The sequence below is a fragment of the Pseudorasbora parva genome, chromosome 15, assembly GCF_024679245.1.
Source record: "Pseudorasbora parva isolate DD20220531a chromosome 15, ASM2467924v1, whole genome shotgun sequence".
Classification (NCBI taxonomy): Eukaryota; Metazoa; Chordata; class Actinopteri; order Cypriniformes; family Gobionidae; genus Pseudorasbora; species Pseudorasbora parva.
The window spans coordinates 17516297-17540604 of NC_090186.1; the positions used below are offsets into that span (position 1 = coordinate 17516297).

The following is a 24308-nucleotide window of genomic DNA, read 5'->3' on the forward strand; positions in this document are numbered from 1 at the left end:
GTCATCGAGGGAGGATCCACACTGGCAATGTTGAAAGAGAGGATGCGCTCTCGCTTTGAGCATCGCTAAGAACCAGGGAGTCGCATTTATTGTGTCAGATCTGAATTTGAGAGAACTTGCTCAAATCAAAAGGAAATCCTAGCTTTGCACGGAACATGGCATCAAAATGTCCCAAATGTGACAAAACTGTTTATTTCGGTAAGTCGTTCATTTTGCTTGCTTTTCGAAATACCATGAATAAAACAATGCACACGCTGTCTGCAACGTAGTGTCATGTATAGTGTCTTAATTTAGCCTATTTCATTCTCATTTACCGTGATATGCGTTATAAATAACGTCTTCAACTGCAAAACCACACACAGTGTGTGGGCTTGATATTTAACTGGCTAATCACGGGCGCACGATATTCTTACTAAATTAATTACGTTTGATGATTAAGATTTGTGCACTTGATTACAGACGCTGCAGATCAAACTATTTTATCTGCTGAGATCAGAGAAACCATGAATATAGCAGTGTTGTTACAAAAATCACCATGAAAATCACCCATATGAAAATAAGAGAGAGCTTTTAATTATTGCTGAATTAGTAATGCATTACGCATGAAATTCAGAATTAGGATGAATAAAAGTATATGACTGTGTTACGTGACATTTATCTTAAAACGGTTCACTATGTGCAACTTTAATAATCAGGTGGATTTTCAATTTAAAACTCAGGTTCATGTTCATTATTTTATGTAATACACTGAATACCTTTTCATTTTAAAACCTGATCATCTATGAATGAAATAATTAGCATTAACCAATGCAACACCACCACAAATTGAGATACATATTTTGAGCAGTCAGTATGAATCTGGTTTGACCCATTTAATAGGCGTGGTTAACACTTTCTATACTCTTCTGTCCAGATATTTATTGACCTTTCCTTTCATTCTCAAAAAGCCGCGTGTGAATGGGGTGTGTGCCACATTTTGATTTATTGGAATATGCTAAACAGGGCTCTGCCTTTTTTTTTCTTCCTCTTTATCTTCTTTGGTTAAATGCTACTAGGTGGAAATTCTTTTAAACTGCAGGTGTCATTTGGCATTTGTCCCTACAGTGTAATTAGTCATTATAATAATTTATTATTTATCATTAACAGCTGTTGGCTAAAATACGTTTTTGTGAAACTCCCTACAAGGTGCTTTCATATTAAAACATACTCTCACTGTAAATAAACAGCATTGCATAGGCGTAATTTTTGGGTGGGACGGGTGGGACATGTCCCCACCACTTTTTTAAAACATCTTGCTTCACGGATGAACCTAACTAATACAAACAAAACATCTCTGGTTGACTAGAACCATCTAGTATCATTTTGTTTGTTTGTTAAAGCTACACTGTGTGATATTTTCCCCCATCTAGCGGTGTAAAGGTATATGACCATCCAGTGAATAATAGTTTCTGTTCCTCTCAATTCTGATTTCGTTTTAACTCCTACGGTGGCCGATTTAGTTTATTAACATGGCAATCCCCCCTCTTCACATTCGACACGGTGCCATTGAGTGTTAAAACGCGAAAGGCGAAGCTTGAATTTATGGTATGTCCCTCTTTGAGACACTCCTTTCTGCAGCCTGTAGCACGATGACGTAGCTGGATCAGATCCAATACGTACTGGATGGTGGATCGTTATGGCAATGTCATTCATACCGATCTCTGGGTTAACTTAATGCATGCTCTGGTCTTAAGTGACATATTTGATCAGTATTGTAGATGATGTTCTAGCCTGTGTAGTAGTACTGATAGATAGTAGGCTAACAAGTAATTATTGATGAATGTCATCTTTTCATAAATGTGATGCTTAAGTTATCCTAGTTTCTCTCTACATGCATGCAAAATAGTTAAAATATTAATATATTCTGGTCATATTTGCTGTTAAGTGGAAGCAAAAATTAGTGAAGTAATTGTCTCTGTAATTTTAATCCTCAAGGTACAATGCAACACGATCTGTAAAGAACTTAAAATACCAGTAGCCTACACATTCAAGGGAAAATGCCAAACGTGTGTCCTGATGGTGTGAGCATGTTATTAATCATTATTTTTGCACGAGCGGTTTGAGCATTCATTTATCCAGTTCAACAACTCAACTGCGCGCATATCCCCAAAACTCTACTGCGCATGCGTATGTGACGTCATCAAATTGTGAATGAAACCACCGCGCATGCGCGTCCAGTACGTGTTGGATCTGGTCCAGCTACGTCATCGTGCTACAGGCTGCAGCGAGGACTTCTTGCCCTCTTTGGCTAATGTACTTTCAAGATGGAGGGGCAACATGGAGACCGGCATTCGAACCCCTCACCCGTATGTATTTTCAATGGCATATTATAAACTTACGAGAATACTTTATTACTTGAAAGAAGTAAATATACATTAATGAGCACATATATTTTTTGAAAGAACTAAGTATTTTTAGCTAATAAACTAAAAAAGTTACACAGTGTAGCTTTAAATAAGAGGCCATCTGGCGCTTGTTGCCGCTGTTATCATCAGTGCTGCAGATTTCTCTCGCGGCTCATGCAGTCTTCACACAGACGAGCGCTTTAATCGAACGCTTAACGCCCTTGCAGAAACTTTCTATTTGTTCCGGTCAGATCACGAAACAAAATGCACAAAAACTGTCCCTGGTCTTGATGTACAACCACTGATGGTATTCGGTTTTGATGAGAGAAAAAATAGGCTACGAGGGCAGATTAGAAACGAGAACTTCTGACAAGTTTAACAGACTAGACCAGGGATTATAAGCAAAGTGTGCAAATCTATATGCCTTAATTCACGTGAAAAATCTTGGCACAACGCTATATTGTGTTTAGATGCAATAATTAAACAAGATCTATATCAATAAATGAACTATTTAATTTATTTACGGACATCTTAATACACATTTTTCTGCAATTGTTATTGTACATAATTTACATCTGATATAACATTGTATCAGCAATGCTACCCCCCTTAATACGCCATATAGTGCATATCACATGCAGGTAAAAAACTAAGTACCATATGCACACCAAAGCTTTGGCGTGCATATAGTATGCAGTTTTTCACCTGCATATGATACGCAATTTATGTCCCACCCTCTTTTTAAAACAAAGTTACGCCACTGCAGCATTGGTTAACTTTTAAACAAGACACCATGATGCTCATTGCAGAAAATGAAAGGCTGATGATCAACATGTATGATTAGCCGATTAAAAATGTGTATTTGCTAATATCATATGCTGAGGCTGAGCTGACTCCCTCCCACTGAGCACTATAATAATTAACATGTAAGAATCTGCTTTGTCTCTGGATGCTAGTTGCTCTCATGGGACTTGAACAGCTGTGTAGTGTGACCTGGAGAAAGCATTCCTATTCAATTTAACACATCAAGTGTATGCACCCTGGCACACGGCTACTTTTAAATGGCTTTTAGTGGAGAAACAAGCTTTTCGCCCACATAATTGAGCAGATGCCATAAAAGTAAAACAGAGAACTTTTCTCTTTTTAGTCAGTGGTGGATAATCTTTTTTGTTACTTAAAGACACCATGAAATAAAATGGAAAATTCTTGTGTTTTTATGCAGTATTTATTTATACGTAATTAAAATTGAATTATTTTGTAATATTTAAAGGGATACCTATCAAGGTGTTATACTTATAGGTATGACTATGTATCAACTCGTCTTAGTTAAGGGAATAACATAGTTTAATATGAAAAGGCGATGAAGTATTCCTTTAAAGGGTTAGTTCACCCAAAAATGAAAATTCAACAAATTTCATCAAAAATGTCTTAATTTGCATTCCAAAGATGAACAAAGTTCTTATGGGTTTGGAATGACATGAGGATGAGTAATTAATGATAGAATTTTCATTTTTGGGTGAACTCCCTCCCTCTTGCAACATCATCTCTTCTCTGTTGACATGTTTGCTGGCACAAGGGCGGGACAACCTGCCACATGAGGTCGACCAGTAGCAAACAACATCCTCCAATGATCCAGTCTTGTCCCAATGGACAAAATGAAGTCCCGCCCTGTTTTATACACTGCCCAGCCCCCCCAAAAGTCAAGTAGGTATGTCTGCAGACTGGAGAACTCCAAATGGGGGCGGGGACTCCAATATGGGGCGGGGACTCCAAAACGGGGCGGGGACTCCAATATGGGGCGGGATCTCCACGAGCAACAACTTTAACCATTGGCTGTGGATTCAGCCAATTGTCATTGACTTACATTTCAAAATAAAAGGGCGCAAATTAAACATAATAAAAGGTCATAATAAAACTCAGTTTTTAACTGAAAATTCAATTGCTCTTATACAGAATTTTTTTTTAATATATAAAGTAATACGTAAATATAAAATGTTACAATACATTTTACAATATATGTACTATATATATATATATATCCATGATTTTAATAGAATTTCCAATTTAATTGGAAAAAGAACACTAATATATACAACATATATTGCTTAAAAATACATTGGAAAAGTATAATGATATCACGTTATACCATGCACTCTTCAATATACTTAGTAAAAAAATCTAATATACACATATATTTTTGCAGTTTTTCATTTCCTGTGATGGGTAGGTTTAGATAAAATTATTAATCAACATATTACACACATTGAATTATCACACTAATTTATCACTTACTATTAACAACACAAACTGCATACTGTACGTTTCTTAAGCATTAAAATTTGAGGGAAAAAACATGATAGAAACTCCATGAATGCTTTCTAAGAATCGTCAATATCATTCTATCGTTCCCTTAATATCAATGGCAACTTAACACCAGAAAACAACAACATTATACTTAAATTCATCAATAAAACGAACAAAATTAAGCTAAGATATGACGTTATTTCAAACGATCTCGTATCATATGATCGACTTAAAGTTACCTTCAGTGTTATTTTCTAACTTTAGCGTGCTTTCCTGTCAGTGGGAAGCCACGCCCTATTTTGGAGCTCCTACCCCGTTTTGGAGTTCCCGCCCCCATTTGGGTTTCTCCAAGCTGCAGTTATACCCTTCTCCAAAAATTAGCTGTTTTTAAATAGACAAATGCTTAAAAGTCTATAATTGGATCATTATTGCAGTGATTATTATGTTTCTACCATGTTATGTTTGACAAAAATTTGTTGGAATGCACACTAACTAATTACGAGCTAGAGACAAAAGAAGTGAAAAATGTAAAATTTGGTTGAATTTGAGGTTTTCACAAAAAAATTGTTCATTAAGCCCTCATCTAGCAACCCACATGCTCCAAATAGCAATTAAACATCTAAAAGTATATTTATTTGTATGATATATTACGTTTATATTTATTTGTTTGCCAACGATTCTTTACCCTGATTGATGGAGTGTCTAGCTTTTCATTTCTTAAACAACCATGTAAGAGACACATCATGGCCCTATTCCAGAAAAGGGATAAAAAACGATTACCGGTTTCATGATAAACCACAATAAAATGTACTTACGGTTAGTAATATCGTTTAAAATTTAATTATCATTAAAACCGTCAGTGATCATCACGATTTTGAAAACTCGCGGTAAATCCTATCCAGTTTGGTGCAGGCGTGCCCTGGTAGAAAGCAGCAGAACATGCCAGAAGAAAGTCACTGTAATAGGGGAAAGCACTAGCCTAGAAATCTAGACACACCCCAACGGCAGCAAATCTAATGCCGTGAGTGTCGTCTAGCAACTCTCAATACCTTCTGAGCTGTAATCATCTAACTCTGGTCGGGCCAATCACATCGTGTATAGAGTCGGTGGGCGGGGCTTAACATAATGCATCCTTCATATCTCCGAAAAGTCTTTAGTTTTATTATATTTGTAAAAAAAAAAATGGGCTGTACCGAGTCTTTCCGGAAAAAACCGAGCACCTGGAGGCGTATCGTGTGGGCGGAGCTAAAGAATGACGATCGCGAACAAAGCGGTGACGTCCTCAAGCGTGGAGAAACCCTTGCTATCGATCTCAGCTAATAGATATGATCCAGAATCTAATTCGGAGGCTGAAATAGAAACAGCAACAGCAGAACGTCCATCTCTGTGGTATGTACTGTATTTACTCTCAGTTTATGAGGACATGATTCGGTTTATGGACTATTGTATGCGACCAAACCTTAGTAGCAAGCAGAACGGTTTTGCACGTCAGACTAGTGTAACGTTATAACTTACATAGAACAGCAATGAAGTCTGTTAGCGCATTTCAATGACGAAGCACGCAATCGTGTCGTTTACTGATGTTTACATACGCGACGATAAGCAACAGCACAGACATTTGAAGCAGGTTTACTTACCGGCTGCTTCCAAAGCAGGACCGAACCTTTATCGGTGGGACGGCTCCGTCAAAAACACACTTCTTGGAGTGTGGAGATCCATTTTGCGATGCGACTGAAGCATTTCTGCGTTCAAATTGGTTCAAATGCAGCGCTGCCTTCCCGGAATGCTGTGCTGAAGCGTTGAAGTTGCTTAATGTCAAAGTGGAGGAATGAAGTGGAGCGCGGCGCGGACTATATTCAACATTAGTGTTCACGGGCGACTGGATCTGCAGCTGAGAGAGTGTTTACGGCCGTGCATTTCCTCTCTCGCGCTAGTCACGCGCTCGCACCCTACCGTGAGAAGAGCCCGTACGGCCCATACAAGGACCTTCCGGTCTATTAACGTCAAGTCGACCCATACTCGAAAAAAACTCTCCGAAACTTGTGAGAAACCGGAAGGAGTATTTTTAACACAGAAATACTCCATCAAACGTCCAACATTAGTTTTTGAAACTTTGTCTATGTTTAGGATGGGAATCCAAGTCTTTAACAGTGTAAAAAGCTCAGTATGCATGAAACAGCATTTCACCCCCCACTTTAAGCTTTTCTCTGAGAAAAGAACAAAGAACGGCCCTGAAGTCATTCTTAAAAAGGGAAGATGTGTTCGGAGTTTTGCCGACCGGATACGGCGAAAGTTTAATCTGTCAACTAGCTCTGCTTAATCTTCATTGCTCTGGTTGGTTGTAACGCTATCCAATTGTTTGCACGCCGTGCAGAGGGAGTTTGAAAGAAAACCGTTTATCCGCCCCTCAGATTGAGCTGTCAATGGTGAGTTTCCAGACCAAACATCTTGATGTTGGTCTGGCTTGTCAGGCTAGGGAAACACTTCAAATCTGCGAAGATTTGCGAACGCAAGGCAAGTGGACTTTGACCTCAATACCAAACCTACATCTGGGAAATAATAACGTGAAGCTTGAGCCAAAGACGACCGAACATGTTCAGACACGACATTTAAGGAATAATAATCAGGGCTTGACATCAACACCCGCCGTTTGTTTGGTGTTGGTGTCATTTCGGCTGTGGCGTCACTCACACTAGTTGCTGTTGCTAGTCACCTACTTATTATAGGCTTCTCAAAAGCAGAGATGAACATGCGATGTACGCAGGAGATTCATTCAGCATACGGTTGAATGTTTTTGTTCTAGCCTATTTCAGCAGCAAAAATAGTTTAAAACAAACACTGCAGAACCATAGCGCATCTGATATGACTGGCATAAAGTTGGCTTGACGTTCAAGATTTGCAAATTTAGGGACCGTCTCTAAAGTTACATGCAACATTGGTACACAAGTTTGTATAAAACTGACTGTAAAGTGTTCATCTATATGTCGGATATAATGCGCACCTTTTGGATTTTTTATATTTAATAAAATAAACTGTCAAATCATATGAAAATATGGATATGATTTATTTCTCTGGGATACTGTTTGGGCTTGTACACAAAATATGCTAGATTTAAAACCGTCATAGCTGATAGGAAACTGATGAGAGTATTGCTTAACATATTAACATATTATAACATATTTATAGAGATAATATTAGAGATTATATTTACACCAAATTATTATTTATGCATTATGTGGTGCTATTGACGACGGCCTATATAAGGAAGGAAATCCCACAAAATGCAATCTTAGTTTTAAAAAGTGCATTGAGAACGTTTTCACGGTGTGCATTGGTTCTTTTTGAACACTTTATCTCATTTGAACAAAACCATGATAATATTGATAACCATGATAATTTGGGTCACTATAACCGTGATGTGAAATTTCCATAGTTTCATCCCTATCGTAGAACGACAATGTCAAGATTTATCAATGCTCTTGATGTATTGACAATGCAAGAGTCAAGCACTTTGTAAAGCCTACTCCAGCTCATCCCAAAGTCTTTCAATGAATTTAAAGGTCCCATGGCATGGATTTGTTTATTTTTTTATAATGTTTCCTGAGGTGTTCTTATATTGTTAGTATGATTTTTACATCATAAAATGTCATAACTTAGAAATAAAAGGCATTTTTCTTCCCTGATATTAGCCCTCTGGCTTGAATGCTCTGTTTCAAGGGGCGTGTCTGCTGTAAGACTTCAGGGAAAATGCCCACTGTTATGACTGGCTGACATCTTTGCATTTGAAATAAGTATTAGTTCTGTATGTGGTGTGGCGGATGGGAAGTGGTTTAGAGAGGTCTGCTCTGCATGCAAACGCTGCCAGCCAGAGAGAGGCAGACTGAGCAGAGCACTCGGGGACACGGGAGATGATAAAGATTGCTGAGAAAGTTATATTCTACTGAGTTGTTGAGAGTGCTGTGAGCACGAGTTTATTTTGCTTGTATCTGAGAGTTCTGAATAAACACAAGTCCCAGTCACACCGACCCTGTCTTCTTCCTCCTTTGAGCATTGAGCACACAGGCAGTCTGTTGATCGTGAGAATGCAGTGATCTCGTCATTGCAACGTAAAAATTAACACAACTAACATTGTTACTATAATAACAATCAATATGAATACAGTAAGAGCTTCTGTTGACAGCATCATTCATTATAAAGAGAGTGTTTTTTTATTGCTTTCAATAGTTTAATCATTTAAATTTGGTTCATGCTACTAACAGAAATGATGTGAAGTTGTTCATATGGTCACCGGCTTGATTCACTAATGGATAAAAAGCATTAAATATTTTAGAAAGAAAGTCTGTGTGAACTTGAATGATTAGCTACACATCAGAAATCACTGATCACAGATCAGGAAATTTCCAGACAAAATAAAATTAACCCACTGGTTCTTCTGATGCTCAGATGAAGGAACTGAAAAAAGACTTCTGTTTTCATGTGTACGTCCAAACACTGAGCAACTGCCATGCTCTCTCAAGGACAAACAAATATAGCACTGGCATGGGCGTGCAAAATTCTCTGGGCGGAGGAAAGGGAGGTAACCGTTCTGGGTATGACATACCAGGAAAATTCAAGATCGGCTAATTTTCTCAAAGGTAGAGAAAGACAGCCAGAACGAAGTTTACAACGATCAAAATTTCTAGCCACTTGGGGACGATATTAAGGCTAGGCGGAACTCATTAATGTTGAAAAACTTCAAAATGAAAATGTCATGCCATGGGAATTTTAAGGTCTGGACACAGAGGTGCCAATTCATATGTGAAAATGATTTTTCATGCTCCATGCCAAACATTCTTTCACAATTTATTAGATACTAGATTATTAGTATATCAAAAAACTATTTTTCTCTTGTTTCTAAACTGTTTGCAACCTCTACAACTTTCTGTCAGCTAAAATATTCCATGGATGTCCTCACTATGGAAACAGCTCTTTTGATACTCAGGTTAGGTGGGCGGGCATTATGAAACCATTAAGCAGAACAACAAGTCTAGAGACAAGGATTAATTACTGTCTGTTAAACTCTTGTCTGTTCAACATTTGTCAGCATACAAAAAAACATTCAGTTTTTCAACTTGTTAATTTCTTGCTGTGGGGGTATGTCTGTTTGTGAGGTGAAAGATGGAGAAAGAAACAGAAAGTGTGATTGTGATGGGGTTCGTTGATGGGAAGAAAACTTTTAACAACTTTTAATTCAAAACAATAAACAAAATGAAAGTAACGCTGGCAGCCCCTCACGGATGACTGCCCGCACACACACAATAAAACGCGGGCAGCCCCTCACGGATGACTGCCCGCACACACACACACAAAAACGTAAACAAAACATAACATAAATCCAGGCCTGGTCCTCTCTTGTCTTCCACTGTCTTCGCTCCTCCTTTTATACTCCCGTCCAGGGGCGTGGGACTGGGGGGATAAAGGGTACTGAGTAACCAGGGCCCGAGGCAGGGGGGGGGGGGGGGGGGCCTTAGAAGTCAGTTTTCTATACATACACATACATGGTACGGGGGCCCAGCAAGATGGTTTGTACCCAGGGCCCAAAATTTGGTGCTACACCCCTGCTCCCGTCACTCCGCCGTGAGACGAGACCGGTGTGGCGTGCAGCTGGTGCTCATTATCACTCGCCACCGGCCCGCTCTCATGCATGGTCCCTTGCCTCGCTGCTTGTCACAGTGATATAAGTGAAGATCAAAAAGCAAAAAATAAATGCTGAAAATTATGTTAAATAACAATATTAAAATAACAATATAATTTAATAATACATACATATATTACAATTTTAAGTACTTTAATTGCATATCCACTAGGGGTCTGAACCTACACTGGTCTCACGGTTCGGTTCGATTAGGATTATCATGTCATCGATTCGATTCATCACGATGCATTGACAATGCACCTCATCCATTTTGTCAATAAATACAAACAGTCAGTTATATAAACTAACATTTTTATTTTACCTGCTCAAAAAAAAAAACAACCTTCTTAAAAGTATCAAACATCAAACAAAACTCAAGTCTGGGCACAGAAGAAAGCAAGAGCATTTAAAGCAAATACACAAAAGGAAATACTAAAAGCCACTTTAAGAGGTGGTTTCGGCCATCTTACAGTCAAAACTAAAGTCTAAATGCATCTGGTTGTTGAAACCACATATGTAAAAAATATAAGAATAATACACGTATGAGAGCATGTTGTAGGCTATATGACGTTATAGCCAGATATGATGGCGCTATGCAGCATACATCACCACAGACGAGCATCTCTCCATTAAGCCAGTGCACAAACTACTGCAAATTAAACAGAAAGTAAAGGTGCTCAACATGCAATCGTCATCATTAAAAGTAACGAAACTGAATGATGTTACCAGTGCTGTGGCCGTGCATGCTTATATTGCATTCTTTGATTTTAAAATGATCTAATGATCAATAAAACACAGCTAATATCTGTTGTTTTCGGTGAAGTGAACTCCATTAAATCTGCATATAATGCGAGAATTTAACAGATTTGTATTCGTTCTGCGGAGATACATTTATGTGCCCAGGTGTAAATTAAATTGTTTTGATAAATCAGATAGCTTTGATTTACACACAGCATGTTTGTTCTCCAGGTCATGCAAGTTTTTCATACAAGCCGAAATGTGCCCAGATGTCAACTTTTAAAGTATGGAGCATTAACTACTCTCACTTGCGTCTCGCCTCCCTCTGCCATTGTATGGTAACGCAACAAAACACGTGCGTGACAAATGACGTCAGAAAATAATCAGTACATTATAACCAATTATGGTCTATTACTGAACCGATACCGAATCGTCCACATCTGCATCGCGATGCATCAAAGAAACAATTCATTTCTAAATCCCCTGCATTCAATTAAATTTGATGCATTTAACTTAATACTGTATTTACAAGGCTGTATTTAATTGATAAAAATATAGTAAAAACAGTAATATTATTAAAATGTAAAATAACTTCCCTTTCTATACTTCACTCATACGCTGGTGGAGAAAAAAAATACTTTTTCTCAGATTACTGATGCATTTTTCAATAATACAGTGATACAGCACGGCCATTGGTTTATGTAGTTCAACTGAATCGAACCAATGACGAGGCAGCGGAGCTGCATGAGGCTATGGTGAAGAAGCCCGCCAGAATCTGCAGTAGGGGCGGGGACATCTTGTTATAAAAGAGGGCATTTTGGTAGCCTGAGGATAGCGCTACATCCTGAGGATAGGATAGCGCTACAACCAACCAGAGCAACAAAGGTGAAGCAGAGCTAGTTGACAGATTAAACATTCGGCGTATCCGGTCGGCAAAACTCCGAACACATCTTCCCTTTTTAAGAATGACTTCAGTGCTGTTCTTTGTTCTTTTCTCTGAGAAAAGCTTAACTCCAAGTCTTCCAGAGTAGTGGTCAAAGCTGATATGAAAGACCGCTGTTCGCCAGTTTCTGTGTTTACTAGAAGCACGCAAATGTTATGGCCCCGCCCACCGACTCTATACACAATGTTAATTGCCCGAGAAACAATGTTAATGTTTCTCACGAGCGATCTTCTACGTGCCTGCAAACTGTTAATTCAGCAAGTCCCCTGCTGCTATCCGGTGATTCTAAAAGAGTTTCTAAAAAAGCTAAATTCTGTTGTGCCACCAGTGTAGCTTGTGTAGGACACCCCTGCATGCTGATGACGAACACAGTGAGTTCATTGCCTGTGTGGGTCTTGGAGGAAAAACAGCGGAGCAGAGGATCTGAGCACACTGACATGACTGAGCTCACGCTGGTTCAGGTCCCTCTGCTAGCGTGAGGGGTATGGTCTCATTGGGAATCTGATAAAGATCTCCCAGATGACAGCATGTCATTGGTGGTCTCTGACACTGAGGAATGGTCAGAATTGCTGGATGACCCTGCCCCCTTGCCATCTAGAGAAACAACTGATGCCAGAACTGGAATAGACAACAATCTTTTCAGTATACTCTCCAAGGCGATCGAAGAGCTCGGTCTGCATAGGTCTACCCCTGATTAGCCCACACACAGTTGAATGGACGAATGGTTCCAGCTGGGGTGCCATCAGGTCCCTTGTCAGCAAGCAGCCCCATTCTTTCCAGAGATCCTCTATTAGCTCACTAAATTGTGGCACGCTTCCTACTTGTCCTGCCTATGAGTCTCCATTTCAACCAACTGCCCACTGCCATAAAATGGAAAGCAAAAGTTTCACACCCATCAAAGCCCTGCAGTACTATTTCAGCCCTCGCTGAATGAGCCTACACTTCAAGCGGCTTTCTCCCTACACACCATGGCTGTCCTTCAGGTTTTTCAGGCCAAACTCCTCTGCTCCATGAAGTCTGGACCTGACCCAGCCGTCTTCGAAGAGCTGTGCAGCGTGACAGACTTGTCCCCTGCGCACTACAAAAGTGATGACTCAGGCCATTTGCAGATCCATGGCCAGTTTAGTGATTCTATAGCATCACTTGTGGCTTAATCTTATGGAGATCAAGCAAGCAGAAAAAGCCACCTTTCTCGATTCCCCAGTCTCCCCCATTGGTCTCTTTGGACCCGTCGTCAATGGCTTCACTGACCGCTTCACCACTGCTGAAGCATTCCACTTCTTATGCTGTTCTAAGTCATCCCAGGACTGTGCCGACTCAACAGCCTGCAAAGTCTGCACCCTTGACCACTCAGCATCTGTGCCACAGCCTTAACCCCTGACAGCGCTCATGCAAGATAAGCCGGCCTAAGATAATGCTGGACCCAGTGCCTCAGAAGTTGTCCTGGAAGACAGGAAGAAGCGATGGCTAAGTCTTGCTGTGGCTGGACCAGCCCCCAAGCAGCCTCGTCTATGCCTCCTAGCACCTTGTTTAGTTAAGAGTGATGGAAACAATTTGTTTGTTTAAGCCACTGGGCTTTTCTTACGGAGTCAAAGGGGCTGAACCAGCCTCACTCTCTCACCATCCCTACATGGGACCTGTCTACGGTCCAGTAAGGGCTTTGAAAGTTTACATTTAGCGTTCTGTGTCATACAGGTAATTGGAACAGCTATTTGTATGCTTCGGAGGCCACACTAAAGGGCATCTGGTCTCATTCGCCTACTCCTCGATGGGCCTACAATGCCCCATCAGGGTAAAAGCTCACTTTACTAGAGGCATGGTCTCATCCTGGGCTTAGTCCTGTGGTGTTTCCATTGGTGAAAACTGTGAGGCGGCCGGTAGGATATTTCCATCTACATTTGCAATGTTTTACAACTTAGACGTCTGCACTTTGTAGGCATGGGTCAGCTCTGTGTAAAGGAATTGACCTCTGCTGAGCTCAATCCACTATGAACCCACACTCCTGTCATATTCAGTACTCATTCCTGTCTCAGGGAATGAAGGTTACCAAATACGTTTTTCATTTTAATGTTTAAAATTTAAATGTATTGGCTTAGCCTGACAAGCCAGACCCAAATCAAGATGATTGGTCTGGAAACTCACCATTGACAGGGTTTAATCCGAGGGACGGGATAAACGGTTGTCTTTAAGACTCCCTCTGCACGAAATTGGATAGCTCTACAACCAACCAGAGCAACGAAGGTTAAGCGGAGCTAGCTGATAGATTAAAATTTCGCCGTATCTGGTCGGCAAAACTCCGAACACATCTTCCCTTTTCAAGAATGACTTCAGTGCCGTTTTTTGTTATTTTCTCAGAGAAAAGCTTAACTCCAAGTCTTCCAGAGTCGCGGTCAAAGCTGATTCGAAAGACTGCCGTTTGCCAGCTTCTGTGTTAAAAGTAGCACACAAGCACAACTCTTTCGTCATTATGTTAAGCCCCGCCCACCGACTCTATACACGATGTGATTGGCCAGACCAAAGTTTAGTTTTCACAGCTCAGAAGGTATTAAGAGTTGCTAGACGACACTCGGCAGATTAGATTTGCTGCCGCTAGGTGCGTCTAGATTTCCAGGCTATTAATGGCTGTAAATTAAGCTGAATTTTCTGCATCATTACTCCAGTCTTCAGTGCCATGTGTTGTGTTAGATATTTATATAGATCTATACAGAAAGAGATATGCCTTTCACATGGTGTACCATGCCAGAGAAAGATTTTAAAAAAAAGATAAATAATTGCAAGAATGTAGTGAAATAAAAGAAACACTTTTTCCTGGTTTATTCAAAGTCATCCCTTCTTTATTAGTGTTTTATTGCCTTATATGCATCATGTGCTTGCAAAGTGAAGAAAATGGATTTGTTACCCTGAGGCAACATCTTGCAATAGAACACATAAAAATAAACATACTTTCCCAAACATCCCTGAATGGATTTCATAAAGTTTGACCTAAAATGTTTTTGTGCAGTTCTTTAGTCTTGACTCAAACTGACGTGATGTGATGTCTGGTCTGTGAAGAATGGCTCGTGAGGGTATTCTGTGCTCCCTCAGGCATGAGCCTGGAATATTCTGGCCTTGATATGAAGGGGTCAGGTTTGATAAGAACCTTTCACTCCTTAAGAGTGTTTTGCTGTTGTCTGCATATCCCTGACTTTATGGACATTAGGCTTCTTAATATATCTTAGTGGACTCACTTACACACATTAAAGTCGGCATAAATAAAACACAAATAAACTGTAATAGTCTTTTCTTCCATATTGTGAAGTATATCCTAGTGAAACATTTTGTGCATGGGGAAATGATTTGGATGATTGTGGATTGCTATTGGTGGGTCTCATGCGAGTGACAGGTTTCCTTGCCCTCACGCCAGTAAACACCATAAGATAAATATGTCACTGCAAGATGGAGGGGAATGTAATTTTATTAAAGATTACAAGTGCACATAAAGTGTAAAAAAAAAAAAAAGGTGTGCACAGATAAATTATTTACAATTAACAATGTAATATTCCATTTAACAAATAAGACTGGTCAACTTAGATTTTAATAGTAACTATATGTTTAACTTTAAGGAAAACATATTAAAATACAAAATAACTAGTCATGTGTTAACTAAATAGATAAACACGTGTATGTGGTTTATAGCCTGGTAGGCAGTTTTTTTGTTTGTTTTTCTAATGAGACTCAGACACTCAAACCACCATTTCATAGAAGCTCTGATCTTTGCCAGGCACCATTTTGGTAAGGGTCTCTACAGAGTAATTAACAGCTCAGTTGTTATGCTTCAGTTTAACATTTTTATTCAAAAATCTTAAACCATCATCTTAATATACATCTTCAAATAAGTGGAGTAAAAGTGTTAAATTTTTTTGTGTCTTGTAGCGGAAAAAGTGACATCTCTGGGGAAAGACTGGCACAAATTCTGTCTGAAGTGTGAACGCTGTAACAAGACCCTAAATCCAGGAGGACATGCAGAGGTGAGAGTAAGACTGAGAAAAGAAAGTGCTGAAGATAAAACCCCATATAAAATAAACTGTATTTCCTGTGTAAAATTAACCATGAATATGAATGTATATTCTACTAAACACAAATTTATTTTGTGAGGTGTGCATATGCATATGTTTATCTGGCGAATATTGCATCTAATGTGGTCACAAAATATATCGATAGTCTGAAATAAATTAAGCAATATTACATGAGCAAGAGTTCTGTTCCAAATATCAACACAGATGAAACCATAGCAAGTAGTCACATCCATTACAGTTTTTTATATTTTATTCAACAGTTCAATAAACAATAATTCATATTGAGTTATTTACATTTTAGTTATAATTTTCACAATTACATCTTCTATGTTTGCTTCAGCAACAGTGGCATTCAAATTAATCTGTGTTTTTGAACAAATCAGTTAAGTGAAAGATTCAATGACTCACTCGTAAAGAAAGTTCTGGCTGAATTTGTATTAGCATGCTACTCTTAGTATTTCTGTCGTATTTTTATAGAGTAAGAGTAGTGTGCTATACTAAAGGCCTGTTCACACAAACACAAATGTTTGACACGAAAATTCAATCCGATTTTCACAATCCATTTGTCTGTTCAGAACAATGTAAGAACAGCAGATGAGCTAAATGAACATGAAAACTGACAGTGGGTGGCTCTTACAGAAAAGCAGAAATATAGCGGTCACCCCAGTTGCTATGGTACACAAAACAAGTCAAACGTTATTTACATGTCTTTAAACATCCATTCAGATTTTTGTTATTCACTATGCTTTTAATCACACAATGTCAAATGCAAGAGTTCAGAGACAAGAGAGGCGGTTCACTGTTTATGTAACTGCAGCAGATTTTCTTATTGGTGTCATAATGTGGTTATAATGAGCGCATGAAGACAAGGAGTAAATAAAAATAATAAACTTAATTGTTCATTTTTTTAATAATAATCTTTAAGAGAGAACTTGCACAAAAAAGAAAGCTGCTTTATAAAAAGATGACATGGAACACATAACTGAGGAAACTAAGGACATAGAGGAGTACTTCAGCGCTGGGAAGATGAATTTGTATTTAAACTGGGTCATTCATATAGTAGAAATGTAAAACAATTTTTTTATTTAGTGCTTTCTAGACTGAGAAAAGACAGAAAATGTATGAAAATGTATGTTGATGAAATACAACAATTCCCAGAATGCTTTGCTGCCCTACGAGGCCACACGCAAAGCCACCCACTGAATCACTGATCACTTTCCCACCGCGACCGCGTTCATTTTCATAAAATCAGTTCAGTTAGAGAGAAGACAACTCCTCCCATGGCGCAAATTGACGATATTTACGTAATGGGAGGAATTTTTCCAGAAATAAAAGGTCTGTCATTCATTAGGAACAATGGAAACTAATAGGAAAAACAGGCAGGCAGACAGGCAAACAGGAAAAACACAATGATAATAAAACAGAACTAAACAGACAATAACCATTACAGTAGCTCCCCCTTCCGGAAGCTGCGTCCTCACGCCGATAATAGTATAAACTGATGAGGCAGGCAGTGCACGGGCTCTGGAGGAAGACAAGGGACAGGCAAAGGACAGGAGGAAAGAGGAGATGGTGGCGGGAGAAACCAATGATGGTGGGAGGAGCAGGAGGAGCCTGGCGGGGACTCAGGACCAAAGCTCATGGCAGAGTAAAAGGCGAGAGAAACCATGGTGGAGATTTGGCTAGTTTAACCAGGGGACAACAGATGGAGACAGAGCTGACAGAGGTGAAGACATAGGCAGCGCCAATGAGACCTGGCCACACAAATCAGGAGAATGCTGCGTCCCAATTGACTTACAATTTGTTCTAAATAGTATTCGAAATTAGAATTAGTGTATCCCAAATCTTAGTATATTGAAATTAGTATTCCAAAGATTCTTGGATGGTCTACTTTTTCCGGATAGAATCCAAATTGCAGATCCGCGCGCACTCTCAACGGCCCACAACCCAGTGCACATTGGTTGAGGATTCGATTAGAACTACAAACACTACAACGAAAGTGTTAAAAAACATGAGGGATGTGGAAGTCTGACAGTATCGAGGTATAGATTAAGGGGTTTGAGTGATTAATAATCAATATCTAACCTGATGAAAAGATATGTATTCAATGTTGTCCATGTTATATTTCATATGCAACAGGCATTGTAAACTTCTGTAATGATATTTTTGGTCATTAACTTTTAAATTAGGAGTTTAATGGTTCAATATATGTATATATTGTATATATGTATATATATATCAATATATATATATATATGGTTTGGTTTTTATCATAGTTTTAGGGTCACGGTATCGGTATGGTTTGGTATGTGCATTGTTTAGGGAAATTAGGACATTTGTCAAATAAAAATAAACAGAAGAAGAACAAATAATAAAACTACAAGCGGAATATAAATATAACTAGTAATCGGAATTTGTCCGATCAAACGCAAGACTTAATAGAACTCAATATTTGCGGGCTATCTGCGCTGTTTGCACACTTCAGATGAGTGTGCACACACAGACACACACAAATACTAATACAAATCTATTCTCAGCGCACTAGTTTTCTTTTGCATCTTGCTCTTGAATGTTTAAATTGGCAAGGCTTTAATAAGTTTAGTTTAAAGGAACTGTATGTAAGATATGCATTTCAATTAATCATAAAATAGCCCTGATACATCACTAGACATTAAGAAATCATGTTAATATTAATACAGCAGAGTAGCTAGTGCTCTGTATAGCAGGTTGTCCGTTTAGGGCTACTGTAGAAAAATGACTGCACAAAATGGCGATTTCACTGTAAGGGAACCCGTGGTGTATGTACATAGAAACATAACGGTACTTTATGTAAGGTCTGTTTACAGAAGACCCTCATAAATACCTCATAAATCCTCATAAATCTTCAAAAGATTCTCATAAATTCTACACACTGCACCTTTAAGTTGAACTAATTGCATGTAATAAGAATTTAAATTATAACACTTTTCATTTCATTGTAAATAATATGTAGTTAAGTGTCCATAAACATTACATTCAGTTTACATTTAAGGATGATCTTTTAAAATATATTATTTCTGTTGTTCGGTTGTTTGCTATTTCAATGTTGAGATTATTTCATATTCTAATCTTTGGACAGCATGAGTGTTAATTTTTGATGACAACAGAGAAGGATGGCAGGAACTGGATGCCTAATTAATCTCAGTGATGTACTTTATCCACTGTTAACAGCATGATGGGAAGCCATACTGCCACAAGCCATGCTATGCTGCCCTCTATGGACCAAAAGGTACAGTACATCTAATTAGTGTCTTGGATCTGTCTATTCATAATTTGTGGGGCTTGCAGCAAGTAGGACACTCTCTTCTTTGATGCTACAGATTCTTAATGAGGCAGACAGCCTGCACAGAAGCAGTTTTATCTCTTAAATCTCTGATCTTGAGATGCGGATTAACGCTACATGGATTTAAAGCCCATGTTGAATTCTTACATAGGCTACTGAAATGTTTAAATACCACCCATATAATAGAGAAAAGATGCAACCGTACTGCCTTCCTGTCTTTCTGTAGGTGTAAATATTGGTGGGGCGGGATCGTATGTCTATGAAACACCTGTCAACGATGATACTGCCCCAGTTGCCATGGAAACCAAAAAGGCTGAAGAGAAAAAGACTACCAGGGGTCCAGTGAAGGGTAAGTTTGTTTGAAATATTGGTTGTACTGCTGTAGATAATAATGCAGAGACTTAAAGTCATAGGGTTTTTTTAAATAATGAACTTTTTTTATAATAGTGTTACTTTAAGGCAAGACAACGTGAGTGAATAGGGTAAAAATGTAAATGTAAGATATATCAGTATACTTACCCAGTCGATGACACTGAATTACATACATTTGTTTATGTAAAACTAGGTTTTCTGAAATGTTTTAGTTTAAATATGCAAATGAATCATTGTCTAATTAAAGGTGCAGTGAGCAATTTCTCACAAGCACTGTTCACACACCAGTGAGCCAAAACATTATAACCACCAGCCTAATACCGGTATGTTGTTGGCCATCCGCGTGCTGGCAAAAACAGTGTGGACCAGGCATGGGTTCGGAAAATGTAGGGCCCTATTTTATCGATCTAAGCGCATGATGCAAGTGCACTTAGGAACAACAGGGGCGTGTCAGTATTAGGGCTGTCACTTTTTATTCGATATTCAAATATGCATTCGAACATGATGTGAAATATCCGTAATCAAACTATAAATAAACGATCTGGTTTTAAAGTGCCATGTAACGCATTTTTACAATCTATTTGTGCGTTTACATAGAGCACTGTAATCGGTTTAAAAAGTCCAATCCGAATGAAAATGCTCCCTGTAATCGGAACAAAAATGAGCAAACCAAATGAAATTGTAATCTGTTTTGAGAGGGGTGGGATAAATCTTTTCATGAACCGATCAAACCAAAAATTTCACCATGTAAACGATCTGACCCGATTACTTTTGAGTGAGCTTCCTTATATGATGCAGAGGTGGAAAGAGTAACAAAATATTCTACTCAAGTAAAAGTACTGTTACTTCAATGAAATTTTACTTAAGTACAAGTAAAATTACTGGTCTAAAAATTTACTCAAGTAAAAGTAAAAAGTAGCTCATTTAAAATGTACTCAGAGTAAAAGTTACTTAGTTACTTTTTTAACAGTGGGTGTTGTGAACTCTCCCCTGTAGGGTTGTGATAGAATGAGATTTTCACGATATGACAACTATCTCAGAAAACATCAATTAAACATTTACTGTACCTATTATTAAATGATGGTTATTATCACTTGTTAAAATGATGTTAAATGAATGAAGAAGATTGGTCTTTTTTTTATTTGGTTGAACAAATGCTTTATTATAACAAACTTAAAACCATTTGTTTATTTTGTTTATCAAAATTTCAATAAAACATGTCTAATAAACTAAATTCAATAAATTATTATGAATTAGATTAACAACTTATTTTTATCATTAATTCGTAAAAATGTTAAGCGTTGTAACGCGAGTAAATGTAATTCGTTACTTTCCACCTCTGATATGATGTGATATTCAGCACGCTGAAGAGCGCGCGCCGTGCTCATATCAGGCTATTATGTTGACAAGAGAGGAAAGTTCATTTTTATGAGGGGTAAACTTTTTATTTCGTAAGAAGTTATGAAGATGATGTGGGCATAATGACACACAGCCTGGCTACACCCTCTTATCTTGACAGCGTTTGTCCCGGGCACTTTTTACTTCAACTGCACCTGACAGAAGAATACATTTTTTTCTGAAATGATTATTACACTTTACAACAAATAAATAGCTTTTATAAAACCATATAAGTCCTGGTGGCTGTTGAGAGTTTCTATGGTATCCGTGAACACCTTCCAGCTGCTGGAGAGGAGAGCTTCGACATTTCTGCTGGTGATGCGGCGGACAAACTGTGTGCGCATGTCACAAAATGATTCTGATTGAAAGTCACCACATGTAAAACCCAGATCGGTTTAGATAGCGTCTCATGTTAAACAGTCTACTGAATTTTTCAATTGTAATTATTTTAATCGGAATGACAAAAAAGTGTGCACGTAAACGTGGCTTATGATTAGACCATTTGTTTTTTATTTTAGAGGGCGCTCTAAACGCATTGTAGCATAGGCCCATGATCAAATCACGGGCCTACGTAGATATTCAAATATATTTGAATGCATTGCTGATATTTGATATCCGTTCGAATTAGGTTTTTCTCAAAAATCACAGCCCTAGTCAGAATCCACTTTTGCTAGTTTAACGTCTGGAAAAATGGTCAGTGCTGCCCGGCATATGGTTTAAAAGGGTTGTCCCTATTCTGAGTCATGGGTGTGTTTTGGGCATAACGTACAACAAACCAGTCAGACTCTCACCTTGCATTCTCTTTAAAAGCCAGTTGCGGTTGCACCATGGCAGTTTATAAATAGCAATACGCCAACAATGCGCCTTAACACACATCGTTCTCAGACCAGCACGCCCATGGGCGCAAAAAACGAGAACGAATGCATTTGCTATTTAAACAACGTGGCGCAGGACGTGATAATGATAACTGCTTAAACTGAAACTAACAAAAGGTGTATGATAGGGCCCAAAGCCAGGTTCAAAATTCTCGTTTCATTTTGTTGACATATTAGCGTCAAAGGTTTTTATTGAGAGGATTTCTCTCACGTTTTTAAGAATAAAATGGTGAATAAATTAAAATGTGAAGATTTAAATGAATGTTATTTGTGAGAATAATTGTTTACCTCATTTCCTACAGCTGCTAGTTTCAGTTCGTTCTCTGGTGAGCCGAACATCTGCCCAAGGTGCAACAAAACCGTGTATTTTGGTAAGCGCTGACATTCAGACATTAAAGTTCACCAAATATGGACTTGTGTGGGACGTGTGTGTTCAGCAGTGCCAGGACTCACATTAGCATTTTGTTGGGGTTGACTGATGCTTACAGAAGGGCCTGTGTTTCCTTCTTTGTGTTTCAGCTGAAAAGGTCAGTTCCTTGGGTAAAGACTGGCACAGACCCTGTCTGCGCTGTGAGAGGTGCAGTAAGACTCTAGCTCCAGGCAGTCATGCAGAGGTGAGGGGAAGAAACGCTTTAACCCTTAAACGCATACCTCACTTTATCAACCAAGTGACGTTTTACTTATTACTGCAGGCATAAAACAAAAAAATTAAGTATTATCTGCAAAACTTGAAATGGCATAATCATTTACAGCAGAGCAAGTTCTGTTTACACAGTTAAATAATAGTGTTAGGGTTTGCAGATATTTTTTATGTTGATATTTATCATGTTTCTGAATATGAAATATAATTTTGTCAAATAAAATGTGGGTTAAGTGGAAATGTATATGTCTCAGTACTTTGTAATATAATAAAGATGCAGTTATGATATTGTTGTGCAGTGCATCCAGATTGAAAATGACATGTGGAAACAAGTATCATTTAATATTGTACATGGTTTCTGTTTTAACTACAGCATGATGGCCAGCCCTACTGCCATAAACCCTGTTACGCTGTTCTCTTTGGGCCAAAAGGTGCATTTTCCAATTTCATTTGATATATACAGTACTCATCATGATTTTTGTTTTTTGTTCACTGTTTTCTCCCTGTTTTTGTTCAGGAGTTAATACTGGAGGTGTTGGCAGTTACATATACGAGGACCCAAACACTGAAAGCCAGCCCTAAGAGCTACAAGCAGACCAGTAGTATTACAGTATTAGCAACCTTAGATTCAAGCCATTTGTCTGCTTCCTTTAAATCTTCCTCTCTTTTGTGAGTCTGCACTTATCCTGTTAAGAGTGCCACTTATATACTAATTCTACTCAAAAGGAGCTAGTATTACTAATTACTAACAGACACATGTGTTTAGCCTTTTTGCTGTATTTAAGTTTTTTATATATATATTTTTAATAATGTAGTTTGGGTATTGATTTTTTTTTCTGACTGTGACGTTAGATTACAGGTAACAAGAACATTTAGTTTAGAATAAATTGTTTTTGTCATTAGTTGTGTAGCATTTTAGCACATGCACTTACACTATTTATTATACTTCACTGACAGTATATGCTTTCGGAACTTTGCACTTAAGATATGTTATGTATTTAAAAAAATATTTGTAATTAAAAATATTGTTAAGTGTATTTTTGTGTTTTGTTTCATTTCACATTTGATATGCTGAAAGAAAGAAAGAAAGAAAGAAAGAAAGAAAGAAAGAAAGAAAGAAAGAAAGAAAGAAAGAAAGAAAGAAAGAAAGAAAGAAAGAAAGAAAGAAAGAAAGAAAGAAAGGCAACCTAACTTAGCTGCTGCTTTAAATGTGTAAGTAGTGCCAATACATTTCCTAAATTTTGAAAAAAAAAAATATATAAAGCCTACCGAAAACTCAATCTAAAAAAAATTGAAAATAAAATAAAAACCAACATTATTGTGGTAGGTTAAATGAAAAAAAAAAAAAAAAAAATGCTGTTATATAACTATAATTAATAATAGTATATAGGCTTAATATCATCTTTGATCTCCATGTTTTCACAGAAAATAAAGCTTGCCAGATCTGCCAAGCTACTGGCTTATAGATTTAATGAGATATCTTAAAATAATTAAACCCACCTGTTACATTTGTAACCAAAATGTACTTTTGGGCTTGATGGGTCAAAAATATTGAATGTTCGACCATGAAAAGACGAGCGGTTTGGAGTGTGGATATGGATTT

General features: G+C 38.1%; 1 protein-coding gene across 1 annotated transcript; it reads left to right on the top strand.

Annotated features, from left to right (window-relative positions):
- Positions 1 to 23742, top strand: crip2l (cysteine-rich protein 2-like). Its single transcript, XM_067417249.1, has 8 exons — positions 1 to 198; positions 15956 to 16050; positions 19309 to 19366; positions 19647 to 19769; positions 22368 to 22436; positions 22585 to 22679; positions 23079 to 23136; positions 23223 to 23742. Exons 1-8 carry the CDS (start codon positions 156 to 158, stop codon positions 23285 to 23287), a joined length of 606 nt encoding a protein of 201 aa, XP_067273350.1. The 5' UTR covers positions 1 to 155; the 3' UTR covers positions 23288 to 23742.
- The last annotated feature ends 566 nt before the right edge of the window (positions 23743 to 24308 follow it).